The sequence below is a fragment of the Emericellopsis atlantica genome (assembly GCF_019669845.1).
Source record: "Emericellopsis atlantica unplaced genomic scaffold F5Z01scaffold_13, whole genome shotgun sequence".
NCBI lineage: Eukaryota > Fungi > Ascomycota > Sordariomycetes > Hypocreales > Bionectriaceae > Emericellopsis > Emericellopsis atlantica.
In genome coordinates, this window is record NW_025764715.1 from 572,297 (window position 1) to 600,051 (window position 27,755).

The window sequence follows — 27,755 nt, forward strand, 5'->3', positions numbered from 1 at the left end:
TTTCAGGAGCGCATCGGCATTGCAGATATCGCAAATCGAAAGCTGATGTCCCCAGAGTGACGCTTGCCACGTTGCCGATCCGCCAATCAAACAACGTCATACTTGAAGCATGTCACCCCGAGAAAGGGGACATGGCCCAGTATCGAGACGAACAAATCGCTGATGGACGGAGATACACGCGAGCAGTCTATTATCGCTTACTAGCGGACTAAAGTGTGGTAATGAAGATCGATCAGCGCTCGCGAACATCATTCACGAGTCTACGTAATATTGACGCCAGGCGCGTCTGGCGTCTCTCGCCACCATGACTTACAAGCCACACTTGACCCAATGGCTGAGTCGGTCGCCATATCGTCGATGACACCAACCAGCCCTCACAATACCGGAGAATATATCCCGACTACATGACATTTCTTCTCTTGGTCCCGAGAGTCTAGGCCCGCCTATCTTCTCGGTGGGAACTCCAGCGCTCGCGCTTGTTGGCCAATGCCCACGTTGTTACCCTGAGATTGGGGGTGTTTACACGTACCACGCTTGGCCGATGACTGGAGATGTGCCACATATTGGAAAAGGCGATGCCGAACAGTGAAGAGCGGGAATGCAAATTTTCGACACACTGCCGCGCTGTGCTTGGGATTTTCTTCAGCGAGGCTCGCCACGATGATTCTAGACCACGGGAGCCTCATACGGGAGGCCCCGAGTTGCCTCCTGCTCAGGAACAAGCCACCATATTTATGGCATAAGGCCTTTGTCGCCTGGCAGAATGGCATTTCGTAGTATTGGGCTGGTGTGCATATGCCCGAATCGACGTCCATGGACCGAAAATACAAACCAATTCGACCAGCATTCCCCAGCCCGACTGCTGCCAGCGATGCCGATTCCGGAACCAAGAGCTCCAGTAACGACTCCAGCCAGACCAACACACTCTTACCAAGGAAACGGATCCAGGTCAAGGTCGCATGTGATGCCTGCCGCGCCAAGAAGTCAGCCTGCGATGGCAAGCGCCCTACATGCGCCGCCTGCGAGCGTCGAGGATCCGTATGCACCTTTGTCAGACGCGGCATTGATTCTTCGGATTCCTCTCCGTCTGCGCCAGGGGCGGATCGAAACACGGATGCCAGTGAGCTGCTTGGCCTGCTGACCTCAGTCCCTCCAGCTATTGCTGCCGGCTTTTTGGAGGATATCAAAGACCAGGGCGACATCTCCTCCGCGTTGGCCCAGATAAAACAGAGGCGCGATGCCCCCGGTATAGTGGAGGTATCGCAGCCGCTGGTACCACCAGACCAGGGGGCTGTCGAATTTGAGCTCATGTGTCGCCAACCGATCATGTATCCACCACTGGTTGCTCTCGATCTCACTCTCGACCCGACCATTGGGAGCTCTAAGAAGCTGACCTGGGCCCCAAGTGACGAGGATAGTGTTGCAGTACCGCCAAACGAAAGTACATCCTCGATCGACCCTCGACTGAGCGCCGTTGACATGGCCGTGTGGACAAAGGTACTCGTGAGCAACGAAGATGCCGCCCAGGCCTTGGCGTGGTACTTTGAGACCGACCATCCCGTGCTGGGCTTGTTCGATGCGGATTTGTTTCTAGAGGATCTAAGCCTCTACAACACGCGCTTCTGCACGGAATTCATGGTCAATGCTCTCTCAAGCTGGGCGTTCATGTCAAGTCTTGCACATGCAGTTGAACTCGGCGAGTCCTTCTTGTTGGAAGCTACTGGCATGTGGGAGCGCGGCGAGGAGGTCGACAGTCTACCCACGGTGGCAGCATTGCAATTCGTCAGCCTCACTGCCGATATTCTTGGCAAGGGGCACCAAGCTCTCGAATATCTGCGTCATGCAGTTCAGATGGGTCAGAGACTGGGACTTTTTGACGTCGTAGCTCCCGCTATTACGGATCCGTCGGACTTCAAGGCAGCGTGTCAATGCGCCTGGGGTCTTTTCTCGTACGCCAAGTGAGAACCCAAAAATAAGCATCGTCTGACGTCTTGACTAACGTGAAGCTAGCCTGCATGGCTTCCATTACCAGCGAAACGAACTGGGGACACTCCCCCCGCCAGCACTGCCGATTCCACATAGCCCAGCCTCGCTGCTAGTCCACGAAGCTCGACACCAGAGTGCCATCTTCCCGTATTTTGCACAGCTCTGGGCTATCGTCCAAGGAATCGTCTCGCGGTACTGCTCGGTGGACCAGCTGGCTGAGCCATTGGAGCCCAACCACCACTTTGTCAGGTCCACGATGCAACGTCTCCTTCACTGGGGCGCGCAACTGCCGCTGTCGCTTGTCCGTGGCAACCGGATTACGCATCAAGGGATCACCCTCCACATCATGTTCCACTCGGCTGTGCTCTTTGGTCTTCGGCCCCTGGTATCGGAAGCCAACCATGCCTCTTTAATGCCCGATAGCGAGACATTGTGTACTGCGCAGGAAATCAGCAGGGCATCGGCCAACCAGCTGCGACGGCTTGTCACCATCTACCAGTCACAATTTTTCCGAAACACACTCTCTATTCTGTGGCATACTGGCTGCCTATATCTAGCCAACGCAGCCATGCCCTCCTTGACGGGACAGCCGGCGCAAGTGTCTGATCTATACCTCGCGCTAGCCGGCTATCGGTCTCTCTACCCGCAGTACCCGGTGGCCCTGACAATATACAAAGGCCTTTTAGCCATAGCCGTGGCAAGACGACTTGTTACTCAGCAGGAAGCTCTAGCAACCATGGAGATAATCCAGAACAGGCAGTCGGGAGCCACCTCCCCACCCCCTCCGCCAGACCCTTCGACGACCTGCTTCATCGTCGACCTCGACTTGGCCTTGACGGACCAGGCTAACGCACGGATCGACCGCGTCGCACAAAAGTTCGACGACATGGTCATGTTTGACGAATTCACAGTCAACCGTGCAGACGTGGACGGTGGGGTGGCTATACACTGACGCCGCCGCCTACTTGCAATACGATTTTGGTCGAACCGAATTAACAGCGAAGGTAGCCTAGCACCACACACAACGTGAGCCAAGACGCAGGCTGAATTATCTTTGATTGTTTTTTTTTTTTGCTCTAACCACTCGCTTGAACGTCTCGAACTGACCAGTGACGTTGCACACACTTCATGTTGCCTAACGTCCAAGATCTATTGTGCCCAATTCGCCCAATATCCTTGTTGCTGCATGGGCACCACGCCCATCATGGCGTGCATGTGATGCTGCTGTTCTTCAGGTGGCCAAGCCAGCGGTGGCGTGTCCACCATGTGCGGCTGCGATGGCAGCGTCGTATACGGGTCAACGAAGCCAGTGCCCGCCTGCATCGGGTTGTGCTGGGACATCGGGGACGGTAGACTCTCGAACCAGAGCGCGTGCACGTCGCCCGCCTCATCCGATTTGGTCGACGCACGACGAGGCATGCTCTGCGAGGGTGACTCGGTAGTAAGCTCGCCCACGGCCTTCTCCGCGTGGTGCGCAATGTACTTTTGAATCACGACGCACTGGCAGTCGGTGTGGCGTAGGAGCTGCGTCTTGAGATCCACGTGATCGGTACGCAGCTGGGCGACCGTGGCCGTGAGATGGCGGTGTCGCTCCCCTGCTTCCTGCTCCTGCGCCTCGAGATCCTTGGCCTCGTCTCTCTTGCGGTTCCGGCACTTGGTGGCCGCGAGCCGGTTGCGCTCCAGCACACGCCTGCGCTCGTGCCTGTCGGCGGGGAGTGCGTCGGAACACAGAGAACCGGCATCGCTGCTGAACGAGATTGGCTTCCTGGGGCGACCTCGACGTCGTTTGGCGGGGGGTGGCGCTGCATCGTCAAAGTACCCGCTGGTTGGTTCCCCAGCTGGCGCGGACGGAGACACTGTCTCTGCAGTGTGTTGAGCCTGAGTCTGCTGAGAGGAACTCTGAGAAATGCGCTGGTCTGACAGAACGGGTGCAAGGACAGCAGGGAACGCCGCGCCTGCAGGGTCTTGGCTGAATGACGGGGAATCCGTCGGCAAGAAGGTTGAGGGACACCTGCTTGGCTGATTTCCGACCATGGGAGATTCAATCGCCGGGGTCTGGAGACAAGTAGGGTACTGGGCGTTGTCCGTCGCCAAAGGAAAGGGGAGATCCCACATCGGCGCAGGTGTGAAGCTGAGCTGCTGGTATGGCTGCGGGAGCCACGGTTGGGCGAGTGTCGACATGGCTGCGGATCCTCAATGGCGAGATGTGTTCAATTCTTTGGCTCTCTTGCGTGGCTGGCTGTTTTGACACCGATGAAGCCCAAAGATTTGCGGTAATGGCGATTGTGCAAGGAGTGAAATGAGTACAGCTCTTACATATGAGAGACTGATGAGTACTACCGCCTCCACTGAAGCTAGACAGCCATGGGTCCTCTTTCTGGTTGACGGTCTGATGAGGGTTGTGTGAGCCTCTTATATCAGGTTGGCCGGCAAAGCACGCTGCGTGTAGACTTTAGACTTCGGATTGACACCCGCGAGGTGTGCCACCCGTCAGATTAGACTCTGGGTGCCTTGTTTGCACGCCTTCTAGATAGCAATCACGAATAGGCGAGGAAGAAGAAGACATGTCTGAGGCAGCTATGCCGGAGCGTCTCCCAGTGGCTTCAATCATTCCCCAATGGGAACAAGAGGCACTTTTGTGTTATCTGTCGATGCTGAATTGCGCTCTTTACTTGCTCCTCTCTCTGCCCTCGAGGCCCCAGAGATGGAAAGGGGACCGGAGAGGCATGGGGTTAGCTTTCAGGGTCCAGATTATGGCGCCGCCAAGGCCGAAACCGCAGGTGTACGGGTAGCACATCTCCTGGGACACAAAATTCCAGCGCGGACAAATGGCTGGGCAATGGACCGTGGCCAGACCGCGACGCACACCCATTTCCCGCAGGGCTGCAGCGGAACGGGGAGAAGACATCTCGATCCTCATGGCACCAGGGACACCCCATCCGTGATGTGGCTAGTCCGCTCGCAACAACCCGCTACGCAGCCAGGCCAGCGACAGCCGTCCCCTCCCCAGCTTGCGTCCAGTCGTCATGCGTGCACGTAGGTACGTAAGTACTAGGCAGACCGTCCGGCCCAATCGGGCCTGGGGCTGCGCGCGTACACGCACCAGGCTGCTTATAGCGATGGTGGGGGTCTCCACCGTGAACCTTGTCTGTTGAGCTTGGGCACAGCGTCGCTGGCTCTGGATATGAACGTGATCAATAGTACATTTTTTAGGAAGCCTTCCAGCCACGGTCCGCAACGACTGCATGCAGGAGCATGAGACTCGGATGGAAAGCTCCCCACAATTCTGACTTTGGAGGAACACTCCGGAGGGATGGCCATGGGATGGCGAGAACGGGAATATACGGGAATGTCTGACCTGAGAGAGCTTGTAAAGGCTCTCGAGTTTAGATTTGGCACGCTTCGTGGTGACAGGCAGCCTTTAGCCTGACCTCCACTGGTGTTATCAAATAGCTTCACGTTGTTACGCGTCGGGATCGAAATGCGGCATATTCCACGAGACCAGGAGGTCTGCACGCTTTCGCTTCATCGTATGGTGCAGTCAAGAGCAGCAAGGCCTGGCTGGAGGGTCTTGCTGGTATCAAGGCACAGCCGTCTGGTAGCTAGACTAGCTACCAAGGGCACTCGCGGGTGATGAGCTCGCTCGTCTGTGTATCAGAGAGATGCTGCGCGTTGCAACAGCGGGAGCTGGTCAGGATGGGAGACTGGGCGCCGCGGAGATGAGTCGTTACTGTCCCTAAATGGCAATTCCCCATATCAAGAGTCCTGGGCCTCGATTCGATGAGTTGGAGATGAGGGTATTTGTCACGGACGCGAATGCTCACGAGGTTGGACGGTAAGCTTTGGCCCATCTCCACCGTCTAGGCCCATCCACCATTCGCGCTGCGTTGCTGTGTCATGCGCAAATAGTCGGGAATAGCCCTTGCCAAACATGTTGACTCGGATTCTTGGATCGTGCGATCATTTCACGACAATGCTTCAGAATCCCATGCCGTCCGAAGACTTCCGGACCTGGCCGGACACGAGTCGTGCATAGCTTCTGTTCTGCCTCTGCAAGGGGGCCTGATGAAAATGTCGCAGAAAGTGCATGTAGAAGCTTTGTGATTCTAGGTTTACATCAGAGGCGCAGTAGATCCCGCGAGGGTTAGTGAAAGGTGGGCTGAGCAGTTGGTCCTTTCTGGCTCCTCTGGTGAGGACGGGAGAGGGAGGATTCGATGCTTGGCCATGTCGAACGTCGCTAGAGAAGGATGATAGTCAGCAGCAGTCCTCTGACCCTGCCGAAGAGCTGTCCCTGCCCAACCGTCGGGACAAGCATTTTAGCTCACACCCTGACATCGTCCAGCGCAGCCATCTCGTCCGGCCTCAGCCACTCGTACGTGTCGAGCAGGTCAAAGTGGAAGAAGATGCCGTCATCCGCCAACCGCCCGTCGCCGATCCCGTCGTCGTGCGTGAGGGGGGCGCCCGGGTGGTTCAGAGCATGGTCCAGCACCCGCTGGATGATGGTCCGGCAGCTCGCGCACAGCTCCGCGTTGGGCGCGTCCGAGCTGACCCAGCCCAGGAAGCCGACGAGGAGGCTCAGCTGCTGGATCATGGCCGAGCGGCTGACCGTCGACGAGGCGACGGAGCCCTTGAGCAGCTCCATGCAGAGGATGCCACCGCCAGGCGCTGCGTAGTTCATGACGAGCCACCCGTAGTCGCCGCTCATTTCGGCGAAGCGGTCCTTGTGGACCCAGAACTTGACCGTCAGGAGAACCATGTTGTAGGAGATCTCGAGCAGCTCGCCCCTGTCTTGGGGGTAGTCTGGTCTCTTGAGGAGGAGTCGCTCGGCTAGGAAGAGGTTCTGCAGATGCTCGATGCGCGCGAGCGAGGAGCCAAAGACGGTTGTCGTGTCGACGGACGCGTCTTCAATGTCGTGCGGCGAGTAGGCCAGTGAAGGAGGGAACGAGTCACTTGTGGCCTGCGCGCGTCGCTTGAGGTCGAGCAGGACCTCGATGTGGGGCTTTTCCCGCTGCGAGAGGGCCACCTCCATCAACTCGTCCTTGACGTAGGCGATCATCAATCGCGCGCGCCCAAGAGTGACGGAGGGTATCTCCTCGCCTCTGAACCAGCCGTCATCGCCAATCTGGCTCGCAGCCAGGCGAAGAGCCTCTGGACCCCCCATGAACGCGCCGTCTGGGATGTCGCGAGGCAGCGGCGTCGTGACGTAGCGGCCGCTGATCAAGCATGGGCGTCCCTGGAACGAGACGGACACCTTGTCGATGGTGAAGATGCGAGCAAACAAGCGGGCGCGCATTTCGGCCATAAAGGTTGGCGTGCTCGTGGGCTGGTCAGCGTGGATGCCCATGAATGTGAGTAGCGAGATGGACTCTGCGTGCGCGCGCCAGCAAGCGAAGCCTGGACGGAGTGTCAGAAGGAAATCAAAGCATCCTTGATTGCACGTACCTGCGTCGCCCACCGTCATCGACTCCATAATGTTGCGCCGGAAGCAAAGATAGAGCAGCAGCACGTTTGCGTCCGCAAACATACGCACCAGCTCGATGCAGACGCCGACACACTTGACATTGACACCGCCGTATGGACTGTGATAACTCGGTGGCTGGTCCGCCGTGTCCCCGAACAGCTCGGAAAAAGTGAAGAGGAGTCCGATGCTCTCCCATCGCAGTTTCTCGCCCGTCAACTGCGCCATCCACTCGTCGCTTGTCGTGTTGGCCTCCTCGACCATGGGTTTCGCCGTGTTGGCGCACAGCCGCCTCGCCAGGTCGTAGAGCTTCTCCTCGGAAGGATGCCGTCCCATCGTCTGCTTCAGGCTCTCGAGGACCCTGACACCGACGATGCGCGGCCAGATGTCGTGTGGTCCCGGGTGGAGCCGGGGCAGCACGTCCCTGTCGATCAGGTCGCGCAGATAGCGCAGCACGACGAGGCACATCTCCCTCGTGAGCGAGGAGAGCTCCCCCGGCACAGCCCTCAACTCATCATCCCTGGGCGGCAGAACCGAGAAGCTCGGCGTGCCCTGGAGATAGGACAGCGAGTTGCTCGTCTCCTCGAGCACGGCCGAGTAGCTCGTGAGGCCTAGGTACCCTGCTGGACGCGACTTGCCCGGTGCGCTCGGGTCTCTGTCGTGATCGCGCATGCGCACATCGCCGGTGGAGGACGAGGCTGTCGATGCTGAGCGGCGCGCGGGCATGGCCGAGTGCGCGCTCAGGGTGTACACGCATGTCTGCCCGCGACGCTGGCAGCGGTTGCACGTTGGCTGGCCGTGGTCGCATGCCACCTTGCGCGCGCGACAAGGGTCGCAGGCTTGGGGGCGTCCATTGCGGCGGCGTAAGGGGGAGGGTGTCATGGCATTTTCTCTTCTGCGTGGGCGAGGAGTAGGAGGACGGACGTGCTGATGAGATAATTGAAGCCGACGCGGCAGAGTGAAGCCGAAGAGTATCGGCTGCGGTCGCGGTCGTAGTCTCGGTCTCGGCTTCGCGCTGGGCCCTGTCTCGCTCGGCTTGAGACTTGCCGACGAGTCACTCGGAGCAAATCTTGACAGCCGTTTCTCCAACGTCTCCATCCAGATTCCCCACAGGGCTGAAGCTGCTTATGCAGCAGCCGAGTCACCGTGACCGAGCGCCGACATTTGTTGGCGATGGAGTCATCTTTCTTGGGCGAGGTCGAGCGGTCCATACAGGGACTTAATTTAGCGCTGCACTATGGTCAATTGGTCAACGTCTTGTCGTGACTCAAGGGAGAGAGGCGGATGAATTCCGTCTGCTAAACTGTACCGTCTGGGGAATTCTTAATGTTCCTGGACACTCGTATCGTCGTCTGGCCGAAGTCGGATGCCAGTCATTGCATCGCGCGCAATTGGAATCTGCTCGCTTCTTCGGCACGGTCTCTCATTAACGACGATACATGTCTGTCAATTGTCTTTTGCGAGTGCCAGCCCGTGAAGACAACGCTGAGTCTGTACTCTAGCAGGGCAGGGACCTCGAGATTATGGGAGTTGGGCTACACGCAGAGACAGTAACCACAAAAGCGGGACGAACGTTGCTGTATATGTATATGGAACGCCGAAGGAGTCATCAAATATCTCTTGGAGACGCATGCTGTGTAGTAGGCTAGGCTGGGCACATGTATCGCATCGAAAGAGGCCGGGCATGGCGGAACCGATGGACGATTACGCATCTCGACACTCTCAGAGGGGACTCCTTTGCTTGCAAACACACCAAATGAGGGATCTTGTCGTGTCAATACGATTCGTCTCTCTCACAGCAAATGATTCGGACATGTGTATTCCCTTTGTGTGCCACCTATGACTGTAGCTTGGTTAGTGTGGTTGCAAGTCGAGCTGGTCATGTCCAAGACGGAAGCGCCGATATATTCCTGCGCCAGACATTTTCATAGATTCCAAGGCCTTCTTGAAGCCAGAGATGATTGCGAGTCACACCATTGACCAGTCCTGTGCCGTCTTGCCCCGAGTCCCCGACTCACTTACAATCCGCTTGCTACATACGAGCTTGATAAACATCACCTACGTGTCTAATAAATGTATGCTCCGACCTCGCCATTGAATCCCGACGCCATCGAACATTAATATCACAACCGCAATCTCCACACTGGCGCACGCCCTTGCGTTGATGCGTTACAAGACTACGCGTGCAGATTACAAACCCAGCCAAGGGACGGATCCAGTTGCCGTTGCCGATTGACTCAGCGACAAGCCACGCAGACCCTGACAGCGTGTCAGCCATGCCGAATACAGACGCAGAAATCTCCGACTAGACTAGTATACACATGGCACGCGGAGACAAGAAGAACGGGCGCTACAATGGGGATCCAGCCGCAGCGGAACAGGAGCGCGAGCTCGGTGCTCGGTCTCGGTGCCAGACCTCCCCACCGTGAATTGTCTCGCATCACAAATACACTGAATTTCAAAGCAAGAATGGGAGATATAAAGGGTCCTGCGTTCCCGTCGAGAGATGGAAATTACCAGACACATTCACATTCATATTCAGTCAATTGATTGTGGGATCAACAGCTACTCAAGGACAACCCAAGCCAAGCCGACTATCTAGAGCTTCACTTACACCACCCTGCCGAGAACACCAGTTCACCCACAATCACACCCATCAACATGTCGCATTCAACTTCGCCTGCCAAGAACACGGCCCCAGCTGCCGACGACGCTTCCGAGTACACAGTCTTTGACAAGGACGTCTCGTCCGTCTACTCCAAGACAGGTAACGCCGTATCCGTCTATAGCACTGCTACACGATCTAACACGGTCCACAGACAAGAAAAGCGCCACGTCCAAGACAAAAAGCTTCCTGAGCAAATTCAAACCATCCTCACCATCATCCAAGACCCCCGACAGCGACTACAAGCCGGATTGGGAGGCCAGGGCGACGCATGGAGCGCTGAGGTAGGCGGCTGCGATGTCGGAGACAATGGGCTAGTTCGAGCATGCGCGTGCATTTTGACAGCAAGATACCAGGGGGATGTTCACGATAAGACGGGGGGCGGGCCCCAGAGGAGCCGAGCGCCCGAGGAAGATGTGTTGCTTTGGATATAGACTGCACATATAATGAGTCAATGATGGAATAAGATGGTCTAATCAAATCGCTCGCTGTACTTGTTATGTATGCATGTGTATATGAATGACCCCTTCAGACACGCTCGTCTCCCCCCTCGCGCGCCCTCACAGCCTCCAGCTCCCTCTCCATGTCGGCCTTTTCGTCCGCCGTCATGCCCGCCTCGGCCTTGCCCATCTTGATGGTAGCCACCAGCAGCAGCGCGACGCCAGCGAGCCCCGTGGCCGTGTAGAAGCCGATCCTGTACTGCTTGTCGAGCCCGACATTGGCCTCGCCCTGTGTCATGACCGTCGACGACACGGCCAGCTCGCCGACGCCAAGCCAAAAGGCCATGCCCAGGTAGAGCAGCGAGTTGATCATGCCGCCGGCCGTGCTCTGCAGCTTGGCGGGCATGGCCGTCGTGATGAAGACGTTGGTGATGTTGAAGGTGATATCGACGCCAATCGTGCCGCACAGCATGGCGGGGAAGATGTACGCCCAGTACAGGAACGTGAGACCCCCCGGGGCGTCTTCGCGCGACGGGATGACGGCGAAGAGCAGCACAGAAAGCAAGAAGCCTGTCATCGAGATGAGCATCAGCACACGATTGGGGAGGATGTGCATGATAAACCCGCCCGTGATGGCGAGCACCATGCCACCCACCGCCAACGGCGTGAACCACGCTGCCGCCAACAGAGGCCCCACGCGGAGAGCCGTCTCGATGTAGAAACTCGCATAAAACAAGAACAGGCCAAAGACGCCGTAGGCACAGAACAGCGCGAGCGACAGCCTCTTCATGTACTTTGGTCTGAACAGCTCCGCCGGCAGCAGCGGGTTCTTGGACACCCAGCCCTGCACGTAGACGGCCGCCGCGAGGAACAGCACGCCCAGGATGAGCGTGACGTACACGTAGGGCGTCTTCCACCCTTGCGGCGCGTGGCCGCCGTCCGCAAACGCAAACACGACAAGCACCAGGCCCGGTACAATCGTCGCCAGACCCAGCCAGTCCATGGTGACCGTCTCGTCGTCGTCGCCCAGATCCTTGGGGATGGAAAAGTAGCCGCTCACGAGGACGACAAAGGACATGATGGTGCCGATCCAAAAATACCACCGCCACGTGAGGAACTCGACGCTGACAGCCCCAAGCAGGATGCCGACGTAGAAGCCGATGCAGGCGAACGCGCCGTAGAGACTAAAGACAATATTCTTACGCGGTCCAGGGCGGTAGGTGCGCGCGAGGAGGGCCAGGCCCGCAGGCATAAAGGCGCTCGGTCCGAGACCCTGCATGGCACGACAGACGATGAGCATGACGGGATTCTGAGCGAAGCCGCTGACAAGAGACCAGATAACGAGCCACAGATGGCCGGCGAGAAAGACAATGCGCCCACCGTGACGATCGGCCAGCCGCGCAAAGGGGAGGAGGAGGCAGGCGGTGGTGAGGTTGATGACGGCAGCGGGCCAGGTGCGGGCCGAGTCTGGAATATCGAGGGCCGTCGCGACGGCGGGGAGGATGATGTTGAAGCCGGAGATGAAGTACTCGCTCATCATCATGGAGGCGACAATGGTGAAGACAAAGGCGGCCTCGGTGAGCCAGGTTGGGAGGAGGGCGGGTCGTTGGCGGCCTAGACGCTCGAGGTCGGGGGACTTGTCGTTGTCCGGGGAGGTGGAGAGGGGCGTGGACGACCCCGGACTGAGGATGCCAGCCTCTTGTGAGGCCATGGTCATGATGTGGTGATGGGGTCAGAGTCCAGACAGACCGTTTGTGAGTGTCGTGATTTTTGACGCTGCCAGCGAAGGGTATGGTGGGTCTAGGTGTTGGTCAAGGCGTCCATCGTGGGTAGTTAAAATGAAGGTGAAGGGAACGAAGAAATATGGCTACCGACGACATGGCCCCGGACGTGAAGAGAATTAAGCAGGGAGAAGACCTTGATGTGTAATTCTCCGATCGTGACGACTTGTCTGGAGGCGAGATGTCCATTTTCGAGAGGCGGGAATGCGTCTTGGCTGCCCGTTCGGGACTAGCGGTGGCTGCTGAAAGCTTGACAGGTTAGCAGAAATTTGAGAGATGCTCCGTTGAATTTGAGCAGAAGGCGAATACTAATTGATTACAGGTGTTAAACTTGAATGGAAAAGACATTTTAGAATTGAACCAGGACTGACTGGAAGATCGATGTCAGCTCCATGTCTGCTGCAGCTTGAACAGGTCGAGTGGATGACAGAAATTGTCCCAATTGAGGAGAGCATGCAAAAAGTTACATGAGTTTGGGTTGTAGTATATAACATTCAAAGTTTGGCTCACTTCCAAAGCCCCTATAGCTCAGTGGTAGAGCGTTGCACTTGTAATGCAAAGGCCCATCGTTCAAGTCGGTGTGGGGGCAAATTCTTTTGGCCGCGGGGGATCCTGCGTCGCCTTTTTACCGTTTTGTTTACCAGTACGACTAGTATCAGAAGACGTGCGCGAGACAGATTTGTGATTGACAGTTGACGTGTATTTTTGTTGATTCCTATGTGCACAGCTCATCTAGCCACGTCTGCTCTCCATACTGTCTCCGCCTCTCATTGCTTCTTCATCTTCTTCCACTGTGCATTCATTCCCCCTTGGAGTGCTCTGTCACCCTTGATTGCCAGAGAGAGCCACCACACGCCAACTCATGGGTACCAGAAAGCGCCAGTCAGCGATCGGACGTGAACTTATGGGTTCCGTTATTCGCTCCCGCCGCTCCCGCGACGCGGCCAGAATTTCAGGGAGGGCTAGCGCCAGGTCGTCCCGAAGCCCTCGAGTTCCTTCGTTGACCGTCTTCAGCGACGGTTCCTGCTGCGTCTGGGCAATTGTTTCCTTCAAGCGATCAATCTTGGCGCTCAGGACAGTGAACTGGTCCGTAGCGGGTTGGAGGTATTTCGACGTCGGGAGGATCTCACGGGCCCTCCATCCCTGCGTGCCCTTGGGGCGACTGACGAGATACGCCAGCGCCTCGTCCAAGTTCTTGAGCTTCTTGTCCAATGCAGAGTTCGGGTTGCGTTGGGAGTCGTAGTAGGGCAGGGTCGTTTGCAATACGTCCAACAGAATGTGGATGAGCGCACGGCCTTCTTCGGCGTCCATGGGTTCCATTATAGCGGAGGTGGTGTTGGTGTTGGTATGTGGTTTGTGTGGGCAATGTGATCTTGGGTTCCAATGTGGACAGAGTGGGCCAAGAAAGGAAGAGCTCGAGTGATGTTGGGGATGAGGAACAAGCAAGGCAGCGGAGAGAGATGGAACTAAATAGTCAGCGTCGGGATCTTTCTCTTCCTGTTTGTTTTCTAAACCCACATGCTTGTGAGCGCGAGGTGAGCGCGACATGAGATGATACTAGCTTGTACCAAGTGAGAAGAGCGGCATTGGATGGCAACCGTTTTGCCACGCCTTCAGCAGTTTGGACTGGGAAGTACAATGGATTGCAGAGGGCTGTGACATGAATCTAATTCTATTTCGCGCTCTGGAGGACGATGCCTATCTAAACTACAATGTACAGCCGTAGCGCGGTTCATCGCATGGCTACTCCACTAGAGCATTGCCATGCCCAGCAGCGCGACGAAGCCCAAGCTGGGCAGCACAGCGGCAGCTGCACTGTCCCCGCCGTCGCCTGTCTCCTTGGTACCACTCTCGCCCGTGCCAGTCGCTTCGTCTCCATTGCCACTGCCACCGCCAGAGGTGGGCGTGGGTGTGGGCGTGGGCGTGGCGACAGTTGTCGAGGCGTCCATGCCCTTGGCGACGCTCTGGAAGCGGTCGACGACAAAGTCGACAATCTCGTCGCCGTACTTGTCGACGTACTCGCCATGCACGTCGTAGTCGCGCGGGCCGCTGAGGTCGCAGTACTCGTCGCCCTCGTCGCAGTACGAGACGAGGCGGGCGCCGAGCTTCTCGCACTCGTCCTGGTCGCGGCGGGGGAAGAGCTTTACTGGTCAGCATAGGTTTCTACAAGAGGGAGAACAAAAGACGTACCCCGTCCGAGTTGGCGGTGCCGCGGTTGTAGGTGGCGTTGGCGACGTGCGAGGGGTCGCCAAAGAGGACAATGGCGACGACGGGGTCGTCGACGAGCTTGTACGGCAGGCCGTCCTCGTCGCCAAAGCCAGAGGTGGTGACGTCGCCGCAGAAGGCGTCGGCGGTGACCTGTGCGCCCTGCGAGTAGCCCATGACGGCGACCTTGGCGCCGGGGCACGCGTCGACGTACTCCTGGACGACGTCGCGCATCTCGTCGCCGCCGTCGGCGACCGACTCAAAGTAGGTCGGGTCGGTGATGGTGGCCGGGTAGTCGAGGGCGGCGATGGTGGTGCCGGGGATGCGCTTGGCGATGCGGTCCGCGAGGGAGCCCGTGATGCCTGTGCCGGCGGCCTCGTTGGACCCGCGGGCGACGATGATGTGCAGGCCGCGCGCGCACTCGACGCTGGCGGTCGCGGCGCCCGCGAGGGCCACGGCGGTGACGACGGAGGAGCGCATGTCTGTTGTCTGGGGGGAGAGGCGGAGGCAGAGGTGACGAGAGCAAGTCGACAGTTGGGAGGGCGGCTGGGGGCCTGGGGCAGATTATATGGTGGGCTGCTTTCGGGCTGAGCCACTATAAATTAGGCCCAGGAACTTGGGGACGGAGTGGCGGCATAAAGCGGCGCCATGCGGAGCTCCGGGGACTAATTGACTAGTCTAGCTAGCCTGCCTCAATAAGCTTGGGGGGATGCTTTAGCTTATGCTTGAAGAGTACGCGGTTTCTGGGCTGTTGAATCAATGATCTCCTGTGAACTATCGAGACAGCTGTCTACACAGACTGGTTATGGTTGCTCGGGTACGTACAGAGTAGTATCACGCACTATGTGTGTGCACGACGTATAACGTGGTGAAGTATGCATAGACGCGTCAGAGCGCGCCATCTAAACATGCATATGCATAATGTCCAAATTCCGGGGCACATCAGACAACGACACGGATTCATGGGCGATGGACACCGCTACTTGTCGCGCTGCTCAACAAACCAGCCGTTCTGTGAGAGTAACTGATAGGCGGAATATTCCCAGGTTTGAGCGACCAGCTTTCCACCGTCTCGCGAGATGTCCTATGATCCTATCATCCTGATTCCGATGAAATGAATTGACCCCAGCATGAACTACGCTAATTACCCCAGGATCCAGTCGGACCAAGTGCTGCATTGGGGACACCTACCCGGCATGGGCCGCCCACGCCATGCAAAAGTCCACCCACTGCATTATTGAGGACCGAGGATGGGCATGTGCTTGCCGATTGAGCCTGGTTTTCTGTTGAATGATGACGAAATACGGATACAGAGTTCCTAGTAATTATACGTGTCGTTCGGCTGGCGATTGGATGTACTCAAATGTTGTGCTGGCATTTACTTTTTTCACGATAATAGGTATTTTGCAATTTCGCACCGAAATCGTTGTCTGCGCTTGGTAATAATTGATATAACTTGGACAGATCAAGTTGACAGCGGGAGGTCTGTACAATCCAATAACGACAATATTCAATTGATCTGAGCGCAGATTGATGAGGACCAGCTCTCGTTGTGCCATTGGGGGAATCGACGTAGGGTAATCGTCGATGCACATTGCAAGGAGAGAACCTGCGCACCACAACGGCTGGGGCGGAATGAATGCCAATGACAAGTCACGGGCTAATGCCTACTAATACTACTACTATCAAAATGCCCGCACCCACGCAGGATCGGGTGTCTTGGTGTGCTCGGTCTTCAAGGTGGTCCGGGCGGACGTGACTACGTGGCCACTTAGATCACACCTCGTGGCCCGAAACAGACATCTGCCACAACGTGTCATGACTAGCGAACGGCGCGGGAGAACAAAACGGCCCTGCAAGGTGATTGTGGCCGGCCACATGCCCCGGCCCGATGCCGAAGGCGGCGGATGGACAACAGTGGGATCACGACATGGACGGAGGGGAGAGAAATGCTCAAAGTGATTTGCAGGCGACGGATCCCGAAGGACCAATGCAAAAGGTCTAGAATAGGCAGCTCAATATATATCCGAAGATGACTTGCGTACAACTTGGTACCCTTGCCACCATGAACTACGAGGTCTACACCTAGCGAGTGCCACTGCCCACCTTGACAAACGCCATTATCGCGATGTAGGCGTAAACACAAGAGGCAGCGGTGGCAGCGTCTGCGTAAACGTGTCCTTGAACCGAAAGTCGACATTCTCCGCCGTCACACCTTCCGGAAAGGCAATATCATACTGCAGCGCGATCCGTCCCAGCACCATCCGCATCTCCATCATGGCGAGCGCCTTGCCCGAGCAGGCCCACTGGCCCCTGGTAAAGGGAATCCAGGGGGCCTTCTCGGTGTTCAGACCTTCCCAGCGCTCGGGCTTGAACGAGAGCGCCTCGGGCCAGTAGCGCTCGTCGCGTTGCATGGTGTAGGTTGGGACGGAGGTCACAGTGTCCCCTGGTATGAAGACGTCGTCGACCATGAGGCCCTCGGGCGGTGTGACACGGGCGAGACCGCCGGGGACCGAGGGTCGGAGGCGGAGGGTCTCGTGGATGACCCAGTCGAGGTACGGCACGGTGCGGGCCTTTTCGTACGTCCAGTCGCTGTCGCCGTGGGGGAAATACTGCCAGAGGGCATCCTGCAGAGCCCGGTAGCGGTCCGGGTTCTTTGCGAGATAGTAGAGCCTGTGCCCATGTTAGCATGCAGCCTTTGGTATGTGTATCTTTGGTAGCAGTGTATCATCCGGCCTAGCCTGGGCGGCACTTACGCGTTGGTGATGGCGGAAGCGACGGTATCACTGGAGATTAATCAGCATACATGGTCGCTAGCCAAGAACAAGAAAGCGACGTACCTTCCAGCGATGATGAGAAGACGAGCGTCCTCCTCCACAGCTTGATCACCCGGAGGCGCACACGGATCACCATCTTCCTTGGCCTTGAGAAGCCACGACATGACATCCCGCGGCTCCTGGTCCTTGAGACTCGCTTTTTCGTTGGCCATGATCTAGCTCGCCGTTAGTCACTAATTCAAACAGATACGAGTATGTCTTTCACCTTGCGCTTCTCCTGGAGCTGGTCATGACACCACCCCGTGAACCGTGCGTACCCGCCAGCCGCGCCGGGGATCTTGCCAAGCATGGAGAGTAGCCACGGGACTGTCCCGATAATGCCGATCGCCATCATACTCTCGTGGATGCCCTTGATGGCGGGGTGCTCGGTTTCGTTCTCAACCATGTGGAAATCCTTGGACAGGCCTGTTCTGTCGTATTAGCCAAAGGAGCCTCTGCGCCCCAGAAACATGCATGGGAGGACTTGCCGACGTCTCCCATCACATCAAAGCCGAAGAACATGATGTAGTCGGTCATGTTCATCGGCGTGCCCGCCTTTGCTGCGATTCTGGACAGCAACGAGTTGGCCTTTTCTGTCACACGAGGTTCGTAGATGGCCATGGCTTGGGACAGAGTGTCAGTGCGCGTTCATATTTAGGTTTCCCGGAGCCAGCTTGGCGGGCACGTCTCACCTCGAGAGCCGAGGCCGCGCTCCCAGCCCTTCTTGCGCTGCTTATGCACCGACAGGACGCGGGTCGAATTCAGGGAGATCTTGGTCACATCGTTGGAGACCTGAGCGTACCACGGCGATCGTGTGGTCTTGGTAGGCGGCTCATAGATTGGTCGGATAGCAGAAGGGCGGTTGATGGAGATTTCACGTGGTCCTGTTGTCCATGTTAGCTTCTTTGCCAGAGCTCCAGGGGGTTCAAGTTGCTTTCATACCGACACGAACAAAGTCGCCATATTGCTCATGAAGTTTCTGGATATCCTCGCAGCCTCTGACAGTCTTGGTCGCCTTGTAGAATGCGTAGAAGCGCGAGAGTCTCGCATTAAAGGGGCCGGGAAAGCGTCCCAGTCTGTGGAAAAAGGCCCTGTAAACGAGAATGCTGGCCGTGAGGCTCACGTTGTAGGTGGTGGCGACGAGCAAGGTCCGACCGAGGCTCGCCACGAACCCGAAACCAGCAATTTGTGCATAGGCGATGCAGAGGGCTACAAAGAGGCCGATGTAGGTGAACACGAGGTCCCAGCCTGCGCCATCGATCTCATAGGGCCGGAAGACGGTGTGGTGGGAGAGGACACCGGCGAGAGATGACACGCCTGCGGTCGCCTGCCACGACGATCGCAGGATCGGCTCTAGTGCTGCGCTCATGCCGTTGTTCAGGGCTCCTGGGTCAGGAATTCGAAGGCGAAACACACGCAGCGACTGGATAATTGCCTCCCTGCCTAGGCTTGTGACGCGGAAGCAGCACTGAGGTGTGTGAGGAAGACAGAATGTCCTGGAAGAGGGCAAATGCGAGCAAGCACGCACACAGACGCAAGCAATGCAAATGCCCGCTGGGTGCCAACACTGCCAAGTGACCCTTTGCCAGAGACGACCACAAATCTACTTGCTGAAGGATGCGGTCTAAAATGGCCTCGAAATGATTGGAGCAGGGGAACCATGGTCTCCATTGAAGACCAATAACCCCCCATGTACCAAACAGACGTGTCACTTGTGGACGCTGTACGAACGGGCAAATGGGGCCGAGGACTGGAGATTGGGGAAAAGGTTGATTAGACGTACGGATATCGAATAAATCATGGCGTGATACACAGACAGTTGGGGATCCCTTAATTACTCCCTCGATTCAAATTGTTCAACCGCTGCTCGCCGGCCAGGATCCCCCCAATGCACCCTGCATTCGATATACCGAGATGCCTCACACGGTACACCACAACCGAGATTGTCTGTGCGCGTGCGCTGTGCGAGTGCCGATGAGGCACCAGGCGCTTGTTGCGTCGCAACGGTTATTTATGGAGATGCCGCATATTGGCGTCGGCGGTGATCCTATTCCCGCTGGAGATAGACAGCCTGACAGGTCACAAACTCACAGCCCTGACAGGTGCTGCCAAATGATAAAACGCGGCAATGGAGACGCGCAAGGACTCGGAGCCTCAGGGCACCAATCGTAGCTCGCTCGGGCTGAGGCCCTGCCTTTCCGGCCTTGGGGGCAATACATGCACTGTACACTGCGTGACTGCATCCACCGTTTGCATCCTCAGAACCCCTGTTTTCATACAGTTCCATGCCCTGCAATACTGTGGACAGCTCTGGGAAACGAGGGGTTTTCTTTCTTTTTCTTTCCCCGAAGACGGATATGTGCCCCTGTCTTCCTCTCCGAAGACCACAGTCCTCGGTCCAGCAGTTCAAGAGGCCTGTTGCTTCTTCCCCTCAAGCATATGGCTTCTCCTCTCTTCGGAAGCCTCTTGTAAGTGCATAAGAACACTGACAATGTCAAAAAGATGAGATACTAGGGTCCTCCGCTCCATATCCAAAAGGGCTTTCGTCACCTAGTGACCAAATTTCCCCATCCCCATGTACGGAGTATAGTCCGACAGATCACCATGACAAATGCTCCAGGAGAATTAACGGTCTTCCTCGAGTCTCGGGGAGGCCTGGCCCCTGCTGCCGTCGTGGGGTTTCTGCCAAGGGAAAGGAACTCCATCCTTGCGACTCGCGCGAGGCGAGAGATTCCAGATCCCAGATCCCAGAAGGGAAGCCTGCCGCTAGGCCGCTCGCCTCTCGGCAGTCTGATAAATAATAAATGTTATTCGGCTCCTCTTATTAGGCTCTTAGCTCCATACCGTACACACGGGGTTGCAAAACCTCCACCCTTCAACCACACGCACACGACCAGGACGACTACACGACGACAACAGCAGCCGTAGCTGCCATCACCAGAACAAGATGGACGACATGCGGCCCCTCGCCTACGGGGTCATTACTGCGCTTTTTCCCATCGCCATGATCACAATCCCGATGCGCATTTGGGTCCGAGGAGTTGCCCTGCAGGCCCTCAGCTGGGACGACTGGATGATGGCAAGCATGCTGGTACGGCTCTGATCCAGTCAGCGAACGACGTGCACCACGTATGGAGGCTAACGACACTCTACGACATACAGATCTTCTTCCCCACGCAGCAAGCCATTCTGTACTTTTTCCTCGACAAGGGCGCCGGCGAGTAAGTGAATCGTGTTGCGTGCAGTCCTCTCCGCCGGTATGGAAGGGCAACTTGCAAAACAGAAAACCTAACCGGGAATTGCATCAGGCACCTTGAAGTAGTCCTGGCGACACGACCCGAGGTCATGACAGACCTCCTCAAGGTAGGCACAGGCGGGCATCCCGAAAGGGGTTTTGCGAACGAAACACAACTAACACGAGACGGTGGCCAGGGTCTCCTAGCCGAGGAGTTCTACTATGTCTGGATGCAGTTCAGCGTCAAGCTGTGCTTTTTGCTCTTCTTCTTCCGTCTCTCCAGCCAGCGGCCATTCCGCATTGCACTGTGGTCCGTCATTGTCTTCCATGTCGGGTCCACCATTGCGATATGGCTGCTCTATGCCTTGCAATGCCAGCCGCTGGAGGCCTTCTACTATAAAGAGCGCTACCCGGACGTCCAGTGCATCAGTAACGATATGTAAGCTCCTTTGACAAAGCTAACAACCACGGGAGTTGGTGATCTTTTGCTAACACTGCCGTTCCCGCAGCGCATACTTTATCCCCTACTCGCTGGTGAGTCTTGGTTATCCTACCCTCTCTCACGTACCGGTTAGCCTGGGTTACTGACACGAATGGTGCCTTGCAGAACCTTTTTGTGGACGTCTGCATCTTCGTCCTTCCCCTCCCGACCATCATCACACTGCAAATGTCGAGCAAGAGAAAGCTGGCCGTCATTGCCGTCGTCACCGCCGGTGGCTCGGCCGTGCTGTGCGGCGGCCTGCGGGCCATCATCCTCTTCGAATTCTCCGAGTCCCCCGACTTCACCTGGGCGCTGGGCAAGATGGTCATCATCTCGGCCGTCGAGATCGACATGGGCATCATCGCCGCCAACATGCCGGCCATCAAGGCCTTTTACAAGTGCTGGCGCCAAGGCAAGCTCGGGGCCGGCCAGGGCAAGTATCTGGAGAACAGCAGCGCCGGTCAAGCCTCGGCCGGCTCCCGGAGTGCCGGGCTGGAGCTCTCCAGCAACGCGCCACGGTCCAAGACCGGCGCCGCCGTCCACGTGGGGCCCAGGGAGCGGCTACCTTCGACGGAGAGCGAGAGGGAACTCTGGGAGCTCCCTAGGCAGAAGCCCAAGAAAGCCGAATACGAGAGCTCATGGCGCAGTGAAGAGGTTTCGACATAGGCAGGCCCCCAAGTATAGTCCTTTCGACATGCAGTTGAGCGATGGGAGTAACAAGCTCGATATCAGCTGGACCACATCATACATCGCTGTACATGTATGATATGAGGTCCAAGTTGCAACCCGTCGTCAGGATTGTAAAAATAATGTTAGCGGCTGGAATTGAGTATTTTGGGCATGTTCTATCAGTTCATGATTCTACTGAGTTACGTAGAGACGTGGCAGAAGACAAGCGACCACCTCATCGAACCAACAAGAGCTAAACGCAACACATGGCAGACAGAATGACGCGATCGATCGGTTCATCGAAGCGAGGTTAAGGAGGCAAACAAGGAGGATCATCATCAGCGGCCATTTTCACCGGGTGCGAAATCTATCAGCCAGTGAGACCGGTAGCGGCGACGAGGGCAGCAACGGCAGCGCTGAGAGCATTGATGGTCAAGCGAGAGGCACTTTCGACACGGATGTTGAGCATTGGAACCAGGTCGAAACCGAGAAGCGGTTGGATGTGTTGTGGTCAAACATGTTGGTCAGTTGGTTTGATCATTTCATCAACCACGAGCAGCATCATCGCGACCAATTCAGCCGCAATGGGTATCCCAGACGACGAGTGGGGTGGGTGGGAGTCGCTATTAGACTACAAGCCGGTGTATATGGGCATCTTCAAAACAGTCCCTTCTTGGTGTTGTTGCAGTCGTGGACTCGTGGCGAGAGTGGGAGGCCGAGGCGTAAAGATGCGTGACCGCCACTATAGAGTCAATGATCGCCGTTAAAGAGAGATTGAGTAGGTATGAAGTGCGTGACGAGACGAGGTCACGAGGGGCATTCAAGTTTTCAGCATCGAATGTTTGTTCCGTTTGCTCCGAGACACGTAAAATGCCCAGTACATAGCACGAGCCGTGCGTTGGGTAGGACAACTCACAGTCACAGTTACACGGGCGCCAACCAACGGCCAATCATAGGTACGTGACCTGTTTCCATGGCCTTCAATGAATGTTCTTAAAGCCCGCATGACACCCCGCTCAATATCAATGTTGAAACCCAGTTCCTCATCCTCAACTCCTTGCCGGTGAGCATACGACTGAATGAAACCCTGCACACCATGGGAGAGTTCAAGACAGAGATCATCAACACTACGAAACAAATCGGCGATCTAGTCGACTTGCTCATCCTCCTCCATGTGCCACCGAAACCGCACGAGTCAACAATGTATATCGATCTCGAAGGTGTGAACCTCTGCCGTGAAGGCACATTGTCCATCTTTACACTTCTTATCGATACGGGCACCCCGACGTCAAGCGTCTACTTGATCGATGTATTTTCCCTCGGCGTGGAAACATTCGAAACCACCGGTGCCAAGGGCCAGACGCTGAAAGATATTCTTCAAGACGAGAACATCCCAAAAGTCTTCTTTGACGTCCGCAACGACTCAGACGTCTTGTATGCACATTTTGGCGTGGCACTGGAAGGAGTACAGGATGTCCAGCTTATGGAGAGCGCTGCGAGGAAGACTGCGCGTTCTAGAAAGCATCTGAACAGCCTAGCCAAGTGTGTTGAGCAATATGCGCCAGACAGGAGAGGTCTCGCCAGCTGGAGGCTGGCGAAGGAGAAAGGGGCAAAACTGTTCAATCCGAAGAATGGCGGCTCCTTTACAGTTTTTGAACAACGACCAATTCCTAGTGAGATTATTTCTTACTGCGCCGGCGATGTTCAGTATCTTCCCAAGCTGTGGAAAAGGTTTGAAGCAACTGCCAACATGCAGCAGGACTTGGTGAACAAAGAGACCAGGGAGCGCATTTTGGCTTCTCAGAAACCTGAGTATAAACCCAATGGCCCTAATCGGACGTTAGCACCGTGGAGCGAGGACCAGAACAGAACTCTGGACAGGTGGCATGGGCCTGGTCCTCGTGCCCACTTCGATGATGAAAACGCCTGGGGTCTCGATGATGACGAAATGTGGGAGTACAACCATGCCGAAGGCTGGGATTTTGATAAATTCTTACGAGAGTTTGTCGAACGCTATAGACGCTAGTCCGACAAACTGTAGAGAAATCATTCCCGACTGGGATCTCCACCTCTACTACTCCGACTAGTCGTGGCGCAATATTCATCAATGCTAGCCAACATCAGTCCCTTGAGAAAGAGTTCAAAACATGAAGGTCCGTCATTGCTTGTTCGTAACTAGAAAAGGGTTCTACAGAAACTACGAATTATTTAGGCTATCCTGATCCCGCCTACTTCTGCGTCCCCATACCTCCGAGCAGATTGGGACCTTATGGAGGTGACCCTTGCACTCCAGTGCTTGGTGGACGCGACAAAGACAGAATCATGACGGCTACATTCTCAAATGAGCCCTTCGCTTTGTCCATTCGCTTCGTAGATGCAACGTGCTGCATATGCAGGTTCGACAGGGGCCGAGAGATGAAGCTGACAGCAAGTGGAGACGGTGAAAAATGGCCGATCTGGAATCTGGTTCTGGCTCGTTGAACTGCCTCTGATTCGCTGTTCTTCCCAGGATAGCAAGAAACAGCCTTGGCATACAGAGCCAAGCTTACCTTCCGCAGGCTTCTCGACCAAAATTCATGACATGGAAGGCTCGGACTTTTGTGGTGGTGTGGACATGGTGTGTTGAGTAAGTATGTATATAACACTAGCCTATCGAACGGCATGTCTACGTTTCAAGAGACATATGGAATGGTGTTCAACAGCAAGTTCATATCAACGCTCTGACGCCCAATGCTCATCGAACATTACACAATGCCGGTCCTGTCCTTGAACACGAACGAGGCCTTTGAACCTCGCTCCTATCTGCAAGAGTCTGAGGACCGAGCAGCAATTTCCAGGACATCACTCAGTGGACGGACTGTGGGAGGGGACTGCAACTACTTTGAAGCACCGAGCCACGCAGCAGCAGACCAAGAGTACTCGCCCCGATCAACACGGCTGACACGAGAGAGTCTCGATATTCTGGAAGAAAACCATGCATTCAGCTCCGCCGGCTTGCTCGGAACACACTACGAGATCACCAAGCAGCAAACCCAAGTCCAGCAGTGCGGCGTGGACAACCAAACCCCAGAAACCCCTTTCACAGTGACCAGGCTTCCCTCGCAGCGTGCCAGCCTTGCGTACTCAGGAACGAGGAGCGGACGCCCGACAAGAACAGCGTCAAACTCCAGTCGCCAGACATTGGAGATGACACAGCCTCTGCTTGACATGTCCCCGTCACCTCCAAGCTACTCGTCGTGGCGCAGAGGATTCGGGCATGGTGTCAAGATACCTCCTGGTGTGCCGCTGATCAACATGGCCCGGAATCCAATCCCTGAAATGTATGCGATGCCACACAGGCTGTCCATGTCGTCCAAGAGCTCCTCAACATACCCCCGCGCATCCGGCAGCGTCAAAGACACATCGCGCGGTAACAGCCTCATGCGACGACCGACGGCGAAAGCAGATGCAGTGGTAGAGGGCAGACGTTCGAAATCCTCCTTTGAGCATACACTGAGGCGTCATTCTTCGACTTCGGAATCGGCAAAGATGTGCCGCATGCCTCGGGGCGATGGCTTCCAACAACAGCAGTCGGAGCTCTCGTCGGTTGTTGAGGACTCTGTCGCTTTCGACGATGAAAATGTACCGCTGCTCGATGTGATAAGTCGTAGCGGAAGGCGTTTTTCGACACTGCGACCTAGAGAATACGTTGGTCGGCGTGGGACGTTGAAATACGTGTGATTGTCGAGCAGAGGGCGGACGGGTGGTCGTTGAGTATCTAGCCACAAGTGAGAACAGACAGACTTCGCTAAATCTAACAGCTTGACTCAACTTACTCTCTGCTTGTCCTTTGACAGAGCCATCGTGTGCTGTGTGTTTGTTGGGTGGCTTGTTTGGATGTTGTTGTCTTGCAACGACGACACTGTGCACACTTAGGGTGATATAAAGGTTAATGTTCTGGGAACCAACCGGAAGCTTCCGAGTGCTGGATTCGGGTATTACCTGAGTTGCGCGTCTTGTGTCTGCAATGGAAAATTCAGAATGCTGATATGAGGCGTTGTAGGTCCCGGTTGCGTTCACGGCAAGGTGCATAACGCATCAAAAGCATCAACCTGGGATTTTTTGCGACGAGATCTTCACTTTCAAGAGCGCATCGTTATCAAAGTCTCTTTTTAAGTGCAAGCCTGAAGAGTACCAGTAAAAGACTGGAGGCGGTGCTGCCGTCTAATCTCTTGCCGTATGCTCTTGCCAGACGCCTAGAGGCTAAAGCCCTACACTCCATCTCCGTCAACCCCCCCAAATCCCAAATCCCAACCCTTCCCACTTTCACCATCTACTTCACCCACACCGGGCACTAATTTATTATATTGTCTCGGGTTCTATCCGCGGTACTGTCCGGTAAGATAACCTCCTGCCTACTTGCCTGCTGTCATCATTTGCTAGAGATTGACTCACAGGCCGACCCCGCTTCAGTCTAGTCACGGTCTTTATTGATCAACAGCAGATACAGCACGCTCCAGCTTGCCACTCTCCTTCCCGACCTCTTACAGCCACTGGGAAAAAACAACATGGGCGGTTCGGTCTTCTCATCCGGGCCAGACCCTTTGCGTACTCCTCGTATGCCCAAGGACGTCTACTTCGACCGCAAGGAACGTATCACAAGCATCCTGCAAGATCACTTCAAGACAGTCGAGACGCCTATCGAGGGCCCCGAGAAGGAGGACTTTGGTGACATTGACATCGTGCTCCATGGTATCAAGTATCGTAATCAGTCCAGGGAGGAGATCATCGAGCTTCTCGAGTCCTCACTGTCTGCTGTGCGATCCAAGGTTGTCAACCACGAAGAAATCTCACTGAGCGTCGCCATTCCGTGGGATATTGACTCCGACTCCGAGTCCACCTCCGACGGCTCCGTCCAGACTGCAATTTACGATGGTCCGGCCACGCCTCCTCCGCCTGTCGATTACATCCAGGTCGACCTTCGCGTGTGCGATACTTTCCACCGTCTCGAATGGGTCCTCTTTAAGCATACCCACGGTGACGCCTGGAACATGATTGGCACGACCATCCGCCCCTATGGCCTGACCGTCGATGAGCAGGCCCTGTGGCTGCGCATCCCCGAATACGAACACATCAACCGTAAGCGAGCCCGCATCCAGCTAGCGACAGACCCGTGCGAAATTCTCGATTTTCTTAACTTGGATTCCGATGAGTTCTTCGGTGGTCCGTTCAGAAGCTTCCACGAGCTCTGCGAATTCGTCGCGCTTTGTCGCATGTTCTATGTCCCGCCGCTCGAGCACGCATCCGACGAGGCTGGACCGCCTGCTGAAGAGCAAGACCGTCGCGAACTCAAGGCTAACGACCGCAAGCGGATGAAAATGCGTCCTGGTTTTCGACGCTGGATCGAGGAGTACATCCCCGAGTGCCGCAGGGAGGGGAAGTATGTGCGTCGCAGGACGAACCGGGAGGAGATCATGTATGAATGTTTTGATCGGTTCAACGTGGAGAGGAAGTACAACGCGCGGAAGAGGCAGCTCATGGAGGAGCAGGAAGCGGACTACATTTGGACGACACTCATCAAGGGCTCGATTCCGGCTCCTCCCCCTGACAACACCGACACCAAAGCGCAGCAGTACCGTGGAGCTCTCGTCAAGGCGCTGAAGAAGATCCTGCTCGAAGATGACAAGAGCTACGGGGTAGTCGCCCCGAACATGCGGAACAGCGAGGGCTCCTGGGACATAGATAGAGTCAAGGCGTGGATCGAAGAGGTCAAGGACACGGTGGGCAAGATAGCGTACGATCAGCAGTACGCTGCGTACCAGGAGAAGAAGGCTGATCAGGCAGCAAACAAGGCAAACTAATCAGAGTTTCGGTTCTCTAACAGAAGATTCAAAAGGGCACATGGTGGTCTCTATGGAAATGCGCGGTTGGCTCGTTGCGGGACATGAAATACAGAGTCTGGAAATTATAGTCGATACCCACCAACTTTGCAAAGTCTTAACGCAATAATTATGAAAATCTTTTCCATGCAACCAGCTAC

At 56.0% G+C, this 27,755-nt stretch overlaps 11 protein-coding genes and 1 non-coding gene across 12 annotated transcripts; 6 read left to right on the top strand and 6 right to left on the bottom strand.

Annotated features, from left to right (window-relative positions):
- Positions 1-524: 524 nt before the first annotated feature.
- On the top strand, positions 525-3,026 carry F5Z01DRAFT_107648 (uncharacterized protein). The gene is made up of 2 exons (XM_046257372.1): positions 525-1,958; positions 2,011-3,026. Exons 1-2 carry the CDS (start codon positions 796-798, stop codon positions 2,936-2,938), a joined length of 2,091 nt encoding a protein of 696 aa, XP_046118398.1. The 5' UTR covers positions 525-795; the 3' UTR covers positions 2,939-3,026.
- A 10-nt stretch (positions 3,027-3,036) lies between these two features.
- Positions 3,037-4,385, bottom strand: F5Z01DRAFT_107670 (uncharacterized protein). The gene has a single exon (XM_046257373.1). It carries the CDS (start codon positions 4,165-4,167, stop codon positions 3,136-3,138), a length of 1,032 nt encoding a protein of 343 aa, XP_046118399.1. The 5' UTR covers positions 4,168-4,385; the 3' UTR covers positions 3,037-3,135.
- Positions 4,386-6,307: 1,922 nt separating this feature from the next.
- Positions 6,308-8,326, bottom strand: F5Z01DRAFT_674214 (uncharacterized protein; the record flags this gene model as incomplete). The annotated part of the gene is made up of 2 exons (XM_046265020.1): positions 6,308-7,380; positions 7,429-8,326. The coding sequence occupies 2 exons, from the start codon at positions 8,324-8,326 to the stop codon at positions 6,308-6,310; spliced, it is 1,971 nt and encodes a 656-aa protein (XP_046118400.1).
- A 2,311-nt stretch (positions 8,327-10,637) lies between these two features.
- Positions 10,638-12,260, bottom strand: F5Z01DRAFT_622234 (major facilitator superfamily domain-containing protein; the record flags this gene model as incomplete). The annotated part of the gene is made up of 1 exon (XM_046261250.1): positions 10,638-12,260. One exon carries the CDS (start codon positions 12,258-12,260, stop codon positions 10,638-10,640), a length of 1,623 nt encoding a protein of 540 aa, XP_046118401.1.
- A 587-nt stretch (positions 12,261-12,847) lies between these two features.
- F5Z01DRAFT_t47 lies at positions 12,848-12,919 on the top strand. The gene has a single exon. It is a non-coding gene; the product is annotated as a tRNA-Thr (tRNA).
- A 41-nt stretch (positions 12,920-12,960) lies between these two features.
- Positions 12,961-13,980, bottom strand: F5Z01DRAFT_655399 (uncharacterized protein). Its single transcript, XM_046263504.1, has one exon. The coding sequence runs from the start codon at positions 13,876-13,878 to the stop codon at positions 13,153-13,155; it is 726 nt and encodes a 241-aa protein (XP_046118402.1). The 5' UTR covers positions 13,879-13,980; the 3' UTR covers positions 12,961-13,152.
- Positions 13,981-15,103, bottom strand: F5Z01DRAFT_707404 (putative acetyl xylanesterase). Its single transcript, XM_046266449.1, has 2 exons — positions 14,521-15,103; positions 13,981-14,471 (listed from the first exon to the last, which is right to left on the bottom strand). Exons 1-2 carry the CDS (start codon positions 15,013-15,015, stop codon positions 14,082-14,084), a joined length of 885 nt encoding a protein of 294 aa, XP_046118403.1. The 5' UTR covers positions 15,016-15,103; the 3' UTR covers positions 13,981-14,081.
- Positions 15,104-16,655: 1,552 nt separating this feature from the next.
- Positions 16,656-18,720, bottom strand: F5Z01DRAFT_674219 (cytochrome P450; the record flags this gene model as incomplete). Its single annotated transcript, XM_046265021.1, has 7 exons — positions 16,656-17,208; positions 17,292-17,321; positions 17,376-17,527; positions 17,578-17,782; positions 17,836-17,974; positions 18,044-18,235; positions 18,294-18,720. 7 exons carry the CDS (start codon positions 18,718-18,720, stop codon positions 16,656-16,658), a joined length of 1,698 nt encoding a protein of 565 aa, XP_046118404.1.
- A 1,457-nt stretch (positions 18,721-20,177) lies between these two features.
- Positions 20,178-21,949, top strand: F5Z01DRAFT_107874 (uncharacterized protein). Its single transcript, XM_046257374.1, has 5 exons — positions 20,178-20,442; positions 20,514-20,572; positions 20,660-21,025; positions 21,096-21,120; positions 21,194-21,949. Exons 1-5 carry the CDS (start codon positions 20,299-20,301, stop codon positions 21,731-21,733), a joined length of 1,134 nt encoding a protein of 377 aa, XP_046118405.1. The 5' UTR covers positions 20,178-20,298; the 3' UTR covers positions 21,734-21,949.
- A 709-nt stretch (positions 21,950-22,658) lies between these two features.
- F5Z01DRAFT_655414 (ribonuclease H-like domain-containing protein) lies at positions 22,659-24,255 on the top strand. Its single transcript, XM_046263505.1, has 2 exons — positions 22,659-22,692; positions 22,776-24,255. The coding sequence occupies exon 2, from the start codon at positions 22,833-22,835 to the stop codon at positions 23,760-23,762; it is 930 nt and encodes a 309-aa protein (XP_046118406.1). The 5' UTR covers positions 22,659-22,692; positions 22,776-22,832; the 3' UTR covers positions 23,763-24,255.
- A 154-nt stretch (positions 24,256-24,409) lies between these two features.
- F5Z01DRAFT_655415 (uncharacterized protein) lies at positions 24,410-25,740 on the top strand. Its single transcript, XM_046263506.1, has 3 exons — positions 24,410-25,493; positions 25,552-25,646; positions 25,718-25,740. Exon 1 carries the CDS (start codon positions 24,467-24,469, stop codon positions 25,454-25,456), a length of 990 nt encoding a protein of 329 aa, XP_046118407.1. The 5' UTR covers positions 24,410-24,466; the 3' UTR covers positions 25,457-25,493; positions 25,552-25,646; positions 25,718-25,740.
- Positions 25,741-26,030: 290 nt separating this feature from the next.
- On the top strand, positions 26,031-27,721 carry F5Z01DRAFT_707412 (uncharacterized protein). The gene is made up of 2 exons (XM_046266450.1): positions 26,031-26,113; positions 26,173-27,721. Exon 2 carries the CDS (start codon positions 26,284-26,286, stop codon positions 27,574-27,576), a length of 1,293 nt encoding a protein of 430 aa, XP_046118408.1. The 5' UTR covers positions 26,031-26,113; positions 26,173-26,283; the 3' UTR covers positions 27,577-27,721.
- The last annotated feature ends 34 nt before the right edge of the window (positions 27,722-27,755 follow it).